This window comes from Manduca sexta, unplaced genomic scaffold (genome assembly GCF_014839805.1).
Source record: "Manduca sexta isolate Smith_Timp_Sample1 unplaced genomic scaffold, JHU_Msex_v1.0 HiC_scaffold_1725, whole genome shotgun sequence".
In the NCBI taxonomy this organism is placed as follows: domain Eukaryota; kingdom Metazoa; phylum Arthropoda; class Insecta; order Lepidoptera; family Sphingidae; genus Manduca; species Manduca sexta.
This window is the reverse complement of record NW_023592618.1, coordinates 23225-35520: the sequence shown is the minus strand read 5'-3', so window position 1 is coordinate 35520 and position 12296 is coordinate 23225. Positions and strand designations below refer to the sequence as shown.

The 12296-nt window shown below is 32.7% G+C and overlaps 1 protein-coding gene across 1 annotated transcript; it reads left to right on the top strand.

Annotated features, from left to right (window-relative positions):
* Positions 1-29: 29 nt before the first annotated feature.
* On the top strand, positions 30-6655 carry LOC119188497 (UDP-N-acetylglucosamine transporter-like). The gene is made up of 5 exons (XM_037445522.1): positions 30-211; positions 512-625; positions 2282-2496; positions 2586-2861; positions 5883-6655. The coding sequence occupies exons 1-5, from the start codon at positions 157-159 to the stop codon at positions 6243-6245; spliced, it is 1023 nt and encodes a 340-aa protein (XP_037301419.1). The 5' UTR covers positions 30-156; the 3' UTR covers positions 6246-6655.
* Positions 6656-12296: the final 5641 nt, after the last annotated feature.

The following is a 12296-nucleotide window of genomic DNA, read 5'->3' as shown; positions in this document are numbered from 1 at the left end:
GTGCAATAAATTTATTCTTTTATTTACAGTGCCTATGAAGTCGGCAGATGATAATGATATAGAGGTTAAAATTTGGGAGAAGTAATAGAAGAACTCGAACCGGAACCAGAAACTGAAATAGTAGATAGAGTAGAAGAGCAATTAAATACTGACAACATGGATGGTGATAGCAAAAAATCACAATCATACAGTAATAGAAGAGTAAAACATGGTAAGATTGATTTTCCCAGATATTATCAAAGAATAGTCCCATCTGTGTATTGAAGTCAATCCTGCATAATTTAATTTTGTATGATAGTGAAAATTACACACAATGTGGATTGGAAGCATTTGGAGAATTCCACCATGGTGTCCCCTGCCTGTCATATCATCTAATTGAGGCCTTTGGAGGGTCTTAGGCAGTTGCGGGCAAAACCTAAATTTGATATGGGTAAAATACATTTTGCAAGGCCACCTGATAGGTTTTATTGAGTTTTTTTGGATATTTAAAAAAAATATTTTTGTATTTCAGGTTACATAAAGTATATAAGTTTGGTTATACTGACAGTACAGAATGCTGCCCTTGGGCTTAGTATGCGATACGCTCGAACCAGGCCAGTCGCAGAAATGTTTTCTTCAGCTGCAGGTAATAAATAGAAATAGTACAATACTTTTACACCATTAATAGGAGGCAACTTTATAAGTTATAAGTATTTAAAAACTGTTTTATTTTTTAAAATTTTTAAGAGTTATTTATATTTAAATTGAATATTGATTTTTGTAAATTAATGAAAATAATTAAATTTCATTGCCTTCTTAACTAATAATGGGCAATTTATAATCGACTTCGGTGGCCTGGTTATTTTTTATTCCAAATAGTATTCAAATTCTAACATCGTATTAAATCACCTGATATAATATTTTTACAAAATAACTACTTGTTAGAAATTGGCGCCTACTTGTATCTAAGATAATATTCACTTCATTGTCAAATGCTATGAGGGAAAGTGAGGGCGGGAGAGGGGGGTAGTAAACCATTCAATTTGTGGCAATGGCACTCCAAGCAAAGATTACAATATGTTTATACTTGTCAATTATTCTTGTAAACAATACTTATTGTGCTGTCTGAAAAGCTATTTAGTATTTAGCCTTCAGAAGAGTTCATAACAAGCAAGACGTTGTGTGACCATAAATCTAGCATGATTTAAGTTGAAATAAGCTTGAACTTTTATGTAAATTTGTTATATGTATTCTATGAATCAATTAAATATATGTAATTATCAATTTGGAACCTACAGTAATAAGTCTACTTTCCAAATTTACAAGCTCTATTTAAATTTAATTTCATACAAATATAATATTCGATAGAAGATACTAATAATGTCGGCAGAATATAATTGTCTTAAAAGGATGGCTATTAAATGTCTCGAGTAAACTTGATTTTTTAAGAACTCTGTGCTAGTGTTGGGAAAAAAGTAATTAAATTACTAATTCACGATAACAAAATTAATTGTGATTAGTGATTACGCTTACAAATTACTAGAAAAGTTAATCCCGAAATTCGATTATTAATAAAATTGTGTAATTTGTAATTGGAGGAAGGGTATTTTTTCTGTCATCCTTGGCCACGCCATCTTGATTATTCTCCGGTCTTGCGGTATCGCTTTTAAAGTCTGTAGATAACAGAAGGAGCTATCTAGATCATTGCCAATATAATGCACAGTTCAACCCTCTTCCAGCAAAGTGATACCTCAGGGGATATACAATTCAGTCAGATTTGGCATTATGACCTAAACTTACTTGCTTCAATGAATAACAATAATCAAAATACTTATCCAATCTCTATTAATACTGAAAAGATTTGAAAAACCACTAAACATTTATTTTCTGTGATTAAAAAGTAAAGGAACACTTTATTAAGAACTACTAACTCGAAACTATTTCGTTTTTAATTTCTTTGCAAATGTCCACAAGTAATTTAGTGGCCAGTTATAAAAGTAATCATGAAATTAAAACCGTAAGCAAAAACTTTTGTCCCCTTAATTGTTTTGGTTTATATATGAATTACACGATCTATAAATATTTTAATTTAAAATTCTTTATTTATAGGTTTTATACGAAAATAAAAATGATATTTTGTTTGAACGATATATTGATAATTGCATGCCCTAAATGTAATCTCGATTATCGACTGAAATTAATATGAATATAATCGGATTATATGTAATCTCAATTACTAATCTACTTACACAGTAATCAATATACTCTATACTGGTACTAACGATTACTATTTTAATTTTAGCGGTGCTGATGGCTGAAGTTTTTAAACTAGTCATTTGTATCTGTCTTGTAACACAAGAATCAGGTGGAATTAAACAGGGAATGAGGTCTATGTATAACATAGTCATTTTAAACATTAAAGATACATTGCGTGTTTGTGTGCCATCATTTCTGTATATTGTACAGAATAACTTATTGTATGTATCTGCATCTAACTTAGACGCGGCTACTTATCAGGTAAATAGTTAATTTCTATTATATATTTTTTAATTTACATCTATGGTTGCTCTTTAACCATCTATTCAATTTTATATCATTATTTTCAGGTTACATATCAATTAAAGTTACTTACAACTGCATTTTTTGCTGTCCTTGTTTTAAAAAAGCAACTAAAGAAATGGCAATGGTGCGCACTGGCGTTGCTGGCGGCTGGTATAGCTCTTGTCCAGCTGTCTTCAACAGAGAAATCAACTTCAACAAATACATCAAATATGCCAGAACAGTCTAAGATATTAGGATTCAGTGCCGCACTTGCTGCTTGTTTCTTGTCTGGGTTTGCTGGTATTTACTTTGAAAAAGTCCTCAAGGAGTCTGATGTATCGGTAAGTGGATTATATTTTGTAATGAATTTTTAAATTTCAATTACTTTCATAATATAATAATGCCAACCGGGTAACTGGCTTATCTTATCGTCTATGTGAACTATTTTACTCAGTTTTACGTCCGACCGCCTAATTTGATCTAGATCCACGATATATGTGTAGTAGGTGCAGTTTTACAATTATTTTATGTAAAGAAACTAAGGCTCGACCGAGATCTCGGTCTCGGTCTCGTTCTCGGCATTCTCGGCTATAAATCCAACCGAAAATTTGTCTCGGTTCTCGGCTAAAAACCGCCGAGATTCTCGGCAATGACCGAGATGTAACTTTGTACGGAACAGAATGAGATTCAAACCAGCGCGCGGCCATATTCGTCGCTTGGTGTGAGTGAATGAGTAGGCAGTCTGCGTTATGATTGGTTGGAGTCCCAGTTGGTGAACTGCGGCCGCCTTGGCACCGTTCTTTCACTGTTTATTTAGCCATTGTTGTTAAATAGAAATTAGTTTAAATTTTGTAGTTAAGTAATAAAAGTAAGTAACAAACCCACACTAGGCCAGCTTGGTGAATGCTTAAACCCTCTCAGTAGTAAAGGAGAGATGTTTCCAGCAGTGGGATCCAATATTTAATACATCGTATAAATTGTATAAATGTAATTACTTTTAAGTATTCTTTTGCTGAGTTATTACTTGTACAATGAAAGGAGACACTCTTTGAAGGGTGAAAAGGCCGAAAAAATTAAATTAAACAATTTCACGTATTCTATCGCGGTTTTAATATTTTACTTTTCTTCCGCCGTTTCGAAGACTTTGCAGACTTCATGGTCACGGGAGGGACTGAGGTGTTGTTCATCCGTAAAGTCAGAGTTACAATATCTACCTTCATTTTACAAATATAAAACTTTTTAAAAAATTTAGCTGTTGGTGGTCCCATCTACGCAGAATGAGCTCACAGTGTCTTGGAGTCTGGCAGCCGGCCTTTTGGTTTCCGATTTAATTAAATGTAGAACTGGATTCCATATTGGTCCCTATATTTCGTTTTGTTTGGCCTATATAGGAACCTGCGTAAAAAACACATAGCTGACGTGAAACAAATACGCTCTACGAAGTCTGCAGTCGCTGAACATTCTGAAGGAGGCTCCAACCATTATTTGCGACTAGACAAGCCACAAATCCTTGCCAAAGAACACCGATTCCTACCTAGGATGATCCGCGAGGCTATTGAAATTAAAAAACATCCTAATTTCAATAGGGAAGATGGTTGGAAGCTTGCACAAGCCTGGGATCCAGTTCTACATTTAATTAAATCGGAACCCAAAAGACCGGCTGCCAGACTTCAAGACAATGTGAGCTCATTCTGCGTAGATCGGACCACCAACAGCTAAAATTTTTTAAAAGTCGTATATTTGTAAAATGTAGGTAGATATTGTAACTCTCACTTTGCGGATGAACAACACCTCAGTACCCCCCCCCCCCCCCAAAGCCTTCAAAACGTCGGGAGAAAAGTAAAATATTAAAACCGCGATAAAATTCGTAAAATTATTTAATTTCAATGTCTAACATTCGCGTAAACGTAAGAAATCATTATGCCGAAAAAAATTTTTTTTTACTCTTTTATGTTATTTGACTTTGATTGTTAAAGCGGTTTTTTTATATATAAAACAATGCCTACAGTAGTAAACAGTTAACAACATTTTTATAGTTTATCCACGATTTGTCTAGTCTCGGCCGAGATTTTATTTCATTCTCGGTCTCGGTCTCGGCCGAGATTGAAAAACCCGTCTCGGTCGAGCCTTAAAAGAAACATATGCTTTGTACAGGGTGTTTTATAAATAATGGATTATATATACGTAAAGGGCTGGTTGTACACCTAATCTAGAACTAATTTATTTAGGTTATTATTCCTCAAATCTCAGGGTTGTTAACGAACTAGGGTTTACAGTTTCATTGGAAAAACCATTGTATTTGGACGTGGTTTTAGAAGAAAAAATAAGGGAGAAAGAAATCAACAACTTGATACCAATAAGAAAAACTGTTTTATTAAAGCAGATGCTCGAACTGATTACCTTCGGCCCTAATACACATTCTCAACAGTCTTAAAAATGGTCTGTCTTAAAACCTAGAATGCCCTTTTCCGATAATTTGATGTCAATTAAATTCTATATTGTTTTTGATAAAAAAGTTTAATGGGTTTAAATCTGGAGAACGTGCCGGCTATTGAATGGGACCCAGAGGTTCAATCCGTAATTGATTCGTGGGTACTAAAACTGTGTAGTTCAGTGAACTTAACAGTCCAGTAGCCAAGTCTTTAAAGGAATGGTATTAGATCTCGTGCAATAAATAATAACCTTTCTACCTTCTTTTTTTGGAAATAAAACAACGTTGAAGTCCATTTTACTTTAGGTTAAACTTTTGATAGAAAAATATGATTCAATTTATGGCAAAGACGTGTTTAGTAAATGAAATCCTTTTGGTTTCAAAATATTTAAGTATTCTAGCAATTTAGAATCTTGACGAAATTAGCTCAATTTGAAATTTACACTTGTGAATTTAGTACAGTCCATTTTTTTACAGTATAAGTATCAAATTGAGTAATAAATTACGATAACAGATTAAATTAGGATGTACATTTTTTTTTTCTTTTAAAAGTAAATTTGTTTTGATTTACTTTGTATATCTATCTTTAGTGGATGCGGTGTGGGACTATACACAAGGCACTATTTTTTTTATTCGTGCCGTCATTGTTAAGTCATTCCCTTAATGTTGTTTTATTGTCACCCTATTATAAAGTGCTACACAATGGAACAGATAGTAGGTATCTACCATTCGGTTAAATTGATAAATATTTGGAGTCTTATCACCTTATTTCCGTCAGTTTGCTGATTCGAATTCCTCATTGTCAACGGTCTTAAATACTACGATCTCCCACCTATGCCACGCTTAAAAATGATACTTCCAAAAGTTTTTAAACTAATTAATGTTAACGAAATGTTACTTTAAGAGGACTAAATTAATCATTTTGTTTTAGGTGTGGATGAGGAACGTCCAACTAAGTCTATTGTCACTGCCCTTCGGTACTGCTACATATCTAATCAAAGAAGGGACCTCAGAATATTTGTTAAAAGGCTTTGATGGCTTCGTTTGGTACTTAATAGTATTACAGGCCGCGGGTGGATTAATAGTAGCTGTTGTTGTTAAATATGCTGATAACATATTGAAGGGTTTCGCAACTTCCGTCGCAATTATTATATCTTGTGTAGCATCAATGTACATATTTGATTTTGTTTTAACGTTACAGTTTGCTTTTGGCACAATGATGGTCATAGGATCTATCTTCCTGTATGGCTATGTTCCTAAAAAGCCTGAACCGCGGACATCTTTAAGTGTATGAATGTTTTAGTTATAAAATCATTATTATAATATTATAATGACTATATATACTTTAAGTGAAAGAAATACATATTTTACAATGTAGTTAGGCAAATGAATTTAACGACATTGAATTATTATTTTTAAATTAATAGTACATACTATTCCAGGGAAGTACAACTATAAGTATTTATAGATTTAAAAATACAAACCAACTGGGGCCAGCTTATTAATTTATGAATAATGAACATTTGTGTGAAAAATGTTGTGTGCCCCTTACCAAAATGGATATAGAATGAGGTAATAGTATTTATCCCTGTATTTTTATGTGCACACTTATCTATAGCATCTTATACATCAATAGATTTTAATTACAAAAAAATACAATATAAACGGAGTATGTCAAAATATATTATAAATAAGCAATCAGAATTTTTGTTTACTTATATATAAATGACAAAGCTAGTACGAGTTAATATTTTTCATATATCTATATATATAAAAATGAATTGCTGTTCGTTAGTCTCGCTAAAACTCGAGAACGGCTGAACGGATTTATCTTATCTTGGTCTTGAATTATTCGTGGAGGTCTAGGGAAGGTTTAAAAGGTGAGAAAAATTCGAATAATTGCCGGGAAAATCCTCAAAACAGCATTTTTCTATTTCCCATACAAACGTTTTCTAAATAAAATGGAGAGTCAATTTGTAATTTATTACCGCTGCATAAAGTTCAAATTCGCGTGTGCGTTGGAGGATCTAATATCGCGTTCTGAAACTCAACAAAAGTGAAAGTGAATCGCGAACGCGACAAAATTGTATAGTCTCAAAATACATAGTACATAAATAGTGGTCGGCTTCGAGAAACTCAATTTTAGCTAACTTCAGTTGTTAATATAATATATAACTCAAAGGTGACTGACAGTGATATATCAAGGAACAGCCCAAACCATTGGACGGATCGGGCTAAGACTTTACATGCATAAAGCTACTATGACGTAGGCATCCCTAAGAAAGGATTTTGATAAATTCTACCCTTAAGGGGATAAAAGAGGGATGAAAGTTTGTATAAATGTTCTTAGATTTTCGACTGATTGAACTGAAATTATAGATTGGGGATAAAATTAGTTTGAACCTATAAGTACCGGGAAAATATGTAGCAAGACTTTTATCAAACAGTGCAATTTTATCCTGGAAAACACCTTCACGCGGGCGAAGCCGCGAGCAAAAGCTAGTCCTACATAAAATTATTGACGCATAGTGAGTAAAAATACTATGTAGATCACACTTAGATTGACGTCTATCAATGAATACTAAATGTGCGTAAAAGGCGATTATTAAATGAATGACCATATGTCATTAGTATTAAAAAAATCAAGCTGTGTAAATTGACTAACGGACGCTAGAACACCAGAATTATGAATCTGTGTATTTGAGCAAAAATTAACTTTTTAGGGATAATTTTACAACATCGTATTTTTTTCGGTAATTAAAAACTAGTGGTGTATTTGCTGGTACCTAACTGTACTATTTTTTTTATTGACAGAATTGCTTGTATTTACCGCTAAGTAAGTATATAATTTTTTTTTCACACGGATCCGCAGACACATTGTAGGAAATAAAGAATAATTATCCAACGAGACGAAAAGAGAAGATCTCTCCATCGAGACGTTATATTATTTTTTGTATGCATACACACGCATATCTTTTTCTAAAGTCAATAATAAATTCTATTGTAGTTTTATGACTCGTTCCAAGATCTAGATATCTAGACAGTTCAGTTACATATAAAATTTTACCAAAATTGTTTCAGCTGTTATCCCTTATTTCATCCCACTAGAACTTAATTTCAAAATTGTTTTCCTCTATGTCATATGTTTATGGCTCTTTGAACATCCCTGAGTGCTGTATTAAATATACGTTTTTCTATTGACGCAGCAGTTCAGTTTTTACTTTCTTTAGGTTGAACTAAAAATATCTAAGTACTTACATCCCTACTGTATATCCCTTCGTAAGATTTACGTTATCTAAACCGACTTTCACTTTCAAAACGTATTTCCGTATTTATTTTTATGGGTTTGATGTAAAGAATAGATTACTTAGATTATCTAAAGAAAAATAATGTCCGTCCTGGTCGACCTACCTATTTCAACAAACCCCGTTAAGGCGATACCTCAAGGTCCATTTTCATACATTTTGTTTCACCTTTAATCTGGGTAACTAAACAAGTATTGGCAAGTAAAGAATTTAAATTCACGTCTAGTTAGTGATTAGTTTCGTCATATTAAATTTTAAAGGCCGAAATATCCATGATTCTTAATTATTTTTACGTTTTTCTTTCAACTGCGAGAACTAATCACTAACTAGACGTGAATTTAAATTCTTTACTTGCCAATACTTGTTTAGTTACCCAGATTAAAGGTGAAACAAAATGTATGAAAATGGACCTTGAGGTATCGCCTTAACCTATTTCCGCATAACGTAACAATAGCAGCATTCGTCAGAATTTTATAAAAGGTCACTATGGAGTATCACCGTGAGAATACCTATTAGGTACTTACTTATTCTTCTTTTGTTTAGTAAACTATTTATACATCAATGAAAAAAGGCGCACAATTAGTTTGTTTTTCTTTACGCAAATTATTTACTTATTGTAAAAATTAGCAAAACGTGGAAACCACAACATATTTTTCATCGATAAAACGATGTTTCAGTAATATTTTATATTCATTAAAAAATGCAGACAGCTTCCGTTCAGTAAAACATATACTTACCTAGATATAACTTACAGTACATGTATCTACTGGAATTTAGTATTCGTGAGCATTAAGACTTATTTTATAAGAAATAATAATTAGGTAAGTAAGTATATCTTCACTATGAGTCATTTATTGTAATGCAATAAGTTATTATAGATAAATTATATTTTTTGAATATTGTATTAGTATTATATAGGCACAAAGTTGTAGGTAATTTCATCCACGAAGGCTCATTCCAGCACCAGCACAGAATTTTTCAAAGATGCTCCGCTCCTATTAATCCAAGCGTGATATTATATACTTACTTAACCTTCTTCGATAAATGGGCTATCCAACATTAAAAGAATTTTTCAATTATAACCAGTTGCTCCTGAGATTTGCGCATTCAAGCTCTTCAGCTTTATATAATAGTACTTAATACTTATATAGATTATACTTAGCTTTTGATTGATAATCCTATACTTACTTGTTTTTGTCACTTAGTGGTAGTGATGTAACGAATGTAATGTTTTGAACATATTGGAGACTAATAATATGACTACGAAGTTAAGTTACTTTTCCTTGTACTTATAACAAAATAATGGATTTTGATTTTATTAACCTCAGGTGCGTTCGGCTAATTTCGGACGATTTTTCGATGTTTTGCGAGGAGTCTCGAAATTTTATTTTTTCTCATATAATATTTAGGCGGTACCGGCATTTTTTATGCATGAAACTAATTATTATTAATGCAACTTTATGTGATAATTTAATCTCTGTGTAAGCTTAAGAATAGGTGATAATATCTGTATAGAAATTTAAAACCCTTAGAAAAGATCGGACGTTCACGGCCTAAGTTCGGACTGCGTTCTAAAGCTAGTATAGCAAGGTCCACAAAATCAAATAGAAGACTAGAAAATGTCGAGAAGAGCGAAATTCACCTTTCGTTTCAATGGGCACGACACACTTGTTTTTGGTCGTAGCATCAACTGTGGTATATACGGCGGGGTAAAAAGAAACAGCGTAGCCGCCTATGTAACATTATTAAAAAAAAAATACCATAGATTCGTGGTATTTTTTCGTTATACGATCTTACCCGAACGCTCCTTTTTATTATCTTCAAATTGTTTTTTTTCTGATATTCATATTCGCAAACATTTTGCGAATGCGAATATACAAAAACATGCGAATATCCGCGAATGTGAATATTCGTTACATCACTACTTCGTGGTATTGGCCTCTCGCTGTTCATCGCAGTGTGCCTATGCGAAGTAATGCTTAGGAAGGCACGTATTCGTAGGTGTCATTATCTACAGACATATTACATAATATAAATCTATATAGGAATAATGTTAGAACCATGTTAGAACATTTTAGTATTTGATACTGAAGATATATTTACATTTTACACGAGGCAACTTTCTTGCACGAAGGTGGTAAAAATACTGTAGTATATTTATTTTGTGATTTAATAACTAATGTCTCAGGATGACGCAGTGTAGTGTTATGACTTAGGCCATCCATAAGTTGAGTCACACGAATTTCATAATTTTTGGCTCATCCGTCCACCAGTAATCGCATTTGTGGGACTCCTCCCTGTTGGCTACGTATACAGGGGAATATTTTGTTTTAATACTTTAAATATTTACATGTATCGCGAAACTTATGACCAAACCCACCCCCTTCTCTAAAGGTGTGACGCAATTTATGGATGACCCCTTATGGAGCTTTATAACTTTGGGGATTCCGCGTAGTGTTGGTACTGGTTGTGGGCAGTCAAGGCGCTCACAATTTAAAGAGTGAGATGGTCATAGAATTATTATATCATATGAAATAAAAAAATATTCTCGCCCTGTTGCGTGAGAAACTAGTTTTGTGTACTTACTTATATGAACTGTGAAACTTGAATAGTTACTGTGATGTTCACATTTCACATAATTTAATGTTTATTGCTTTTATTCGTTTCAAATCACTTTATACATTTCAGTATCTTGGAGGTGTACCAACTACGAAACGAAGACATACCGTCATGTTTCCTATAAAAAAAATGTATAAAAGTTATAGAAATGGTTTTAACGTTTAAAATATGTGAGATGTTTTGAGTATGACAATAAAACATATATTTTTATACAGAAATCTCGTAACATTGATGTTTAAGAACCTAGATGTCCCATTTTTAATAATAATAATAATAATTGCCGACTTTGCCTAATTTAACTGAGTATGTGGTCTAGGGTAGGGCTGCCATCACATAAATTGCCGACGCCGAATAAACACAACAAAAATCCCGGACAGCTCTAAAAAAATATTTATTACAACAAACATAAAAACTCGTTATAATTTTTTAATTTTTATTAATTTATACATGCGGGTTATTATTAATGTATTTTTAACTAAAATTTATTTCAATTTATCGCTCCTCTATAAGAAAAATTAGGTATCCCTAACAACAAAGGTGTCCGGTTACACCCGGACATTTTTAAAACCCCTGCCGGACGGCATCCGGACGCTCCTTTAAACTAGGCAAATCCGGAGAATTCCGGACGGTTGGCAGCCTTAGTCTAGGAAAACATTTTTTTCATTGAAGGGAGCTCCTACTTACCTATTTAACATGAAATATAATTGTTTCACAGATCCAATCGTAGAATTATATAGAATAAGGACAAATATGTTACAGTTAAAACCTGTTCTCAGTTACAAATTACAATGCGTTTCCCTAATTTAAAACTAGTTTTCAGTAAATGCCTTTGTTAAAACTAGAATTATCTACTGCTAAAATGACTATCAATGAAAACTAGTTTTAACTGGCCAAAACACGTTTTGTCGAAAATATTCAGTTAAAACTGTTTCAAACGAAGTCAAAATTCAATAGTTACTTATATGCCGTAATGTACTATTACATACTAACCTAAACTAAACCTTCCTTAAGAAATGTACTATCTTTTAGTAATAAAACCCGTAAAAAGATTCCGTTCAGTAGATTTTGAGTAAAGTTAGAACTAGGTTTATCTATAATTGAAATTGCATAAACCAGTAAATTCTAGTTATAACTATGTAATTCTAGTTTTAAGTTTAGTGACATCTGATTTTAACTAGAGAAAACGCGTTGTAACTGAGTACGGGTTTTAAAACTGTTACATATATAATACATAAAGTCATGTCAATCCAATTGTTTGAATTTATTTTTGTGTATTGTTTTCGGTTCTCGATATGGACCTCTAAAATGGAGGTAGTCTTTCTCGAATCAATTTAATAGCTGCCCAATGGACACATGCAAATTTTATATGTAGGTGTTTTAAGGATAAGGAAAAGATATAGCTGCTAAGTAAAATGACTATG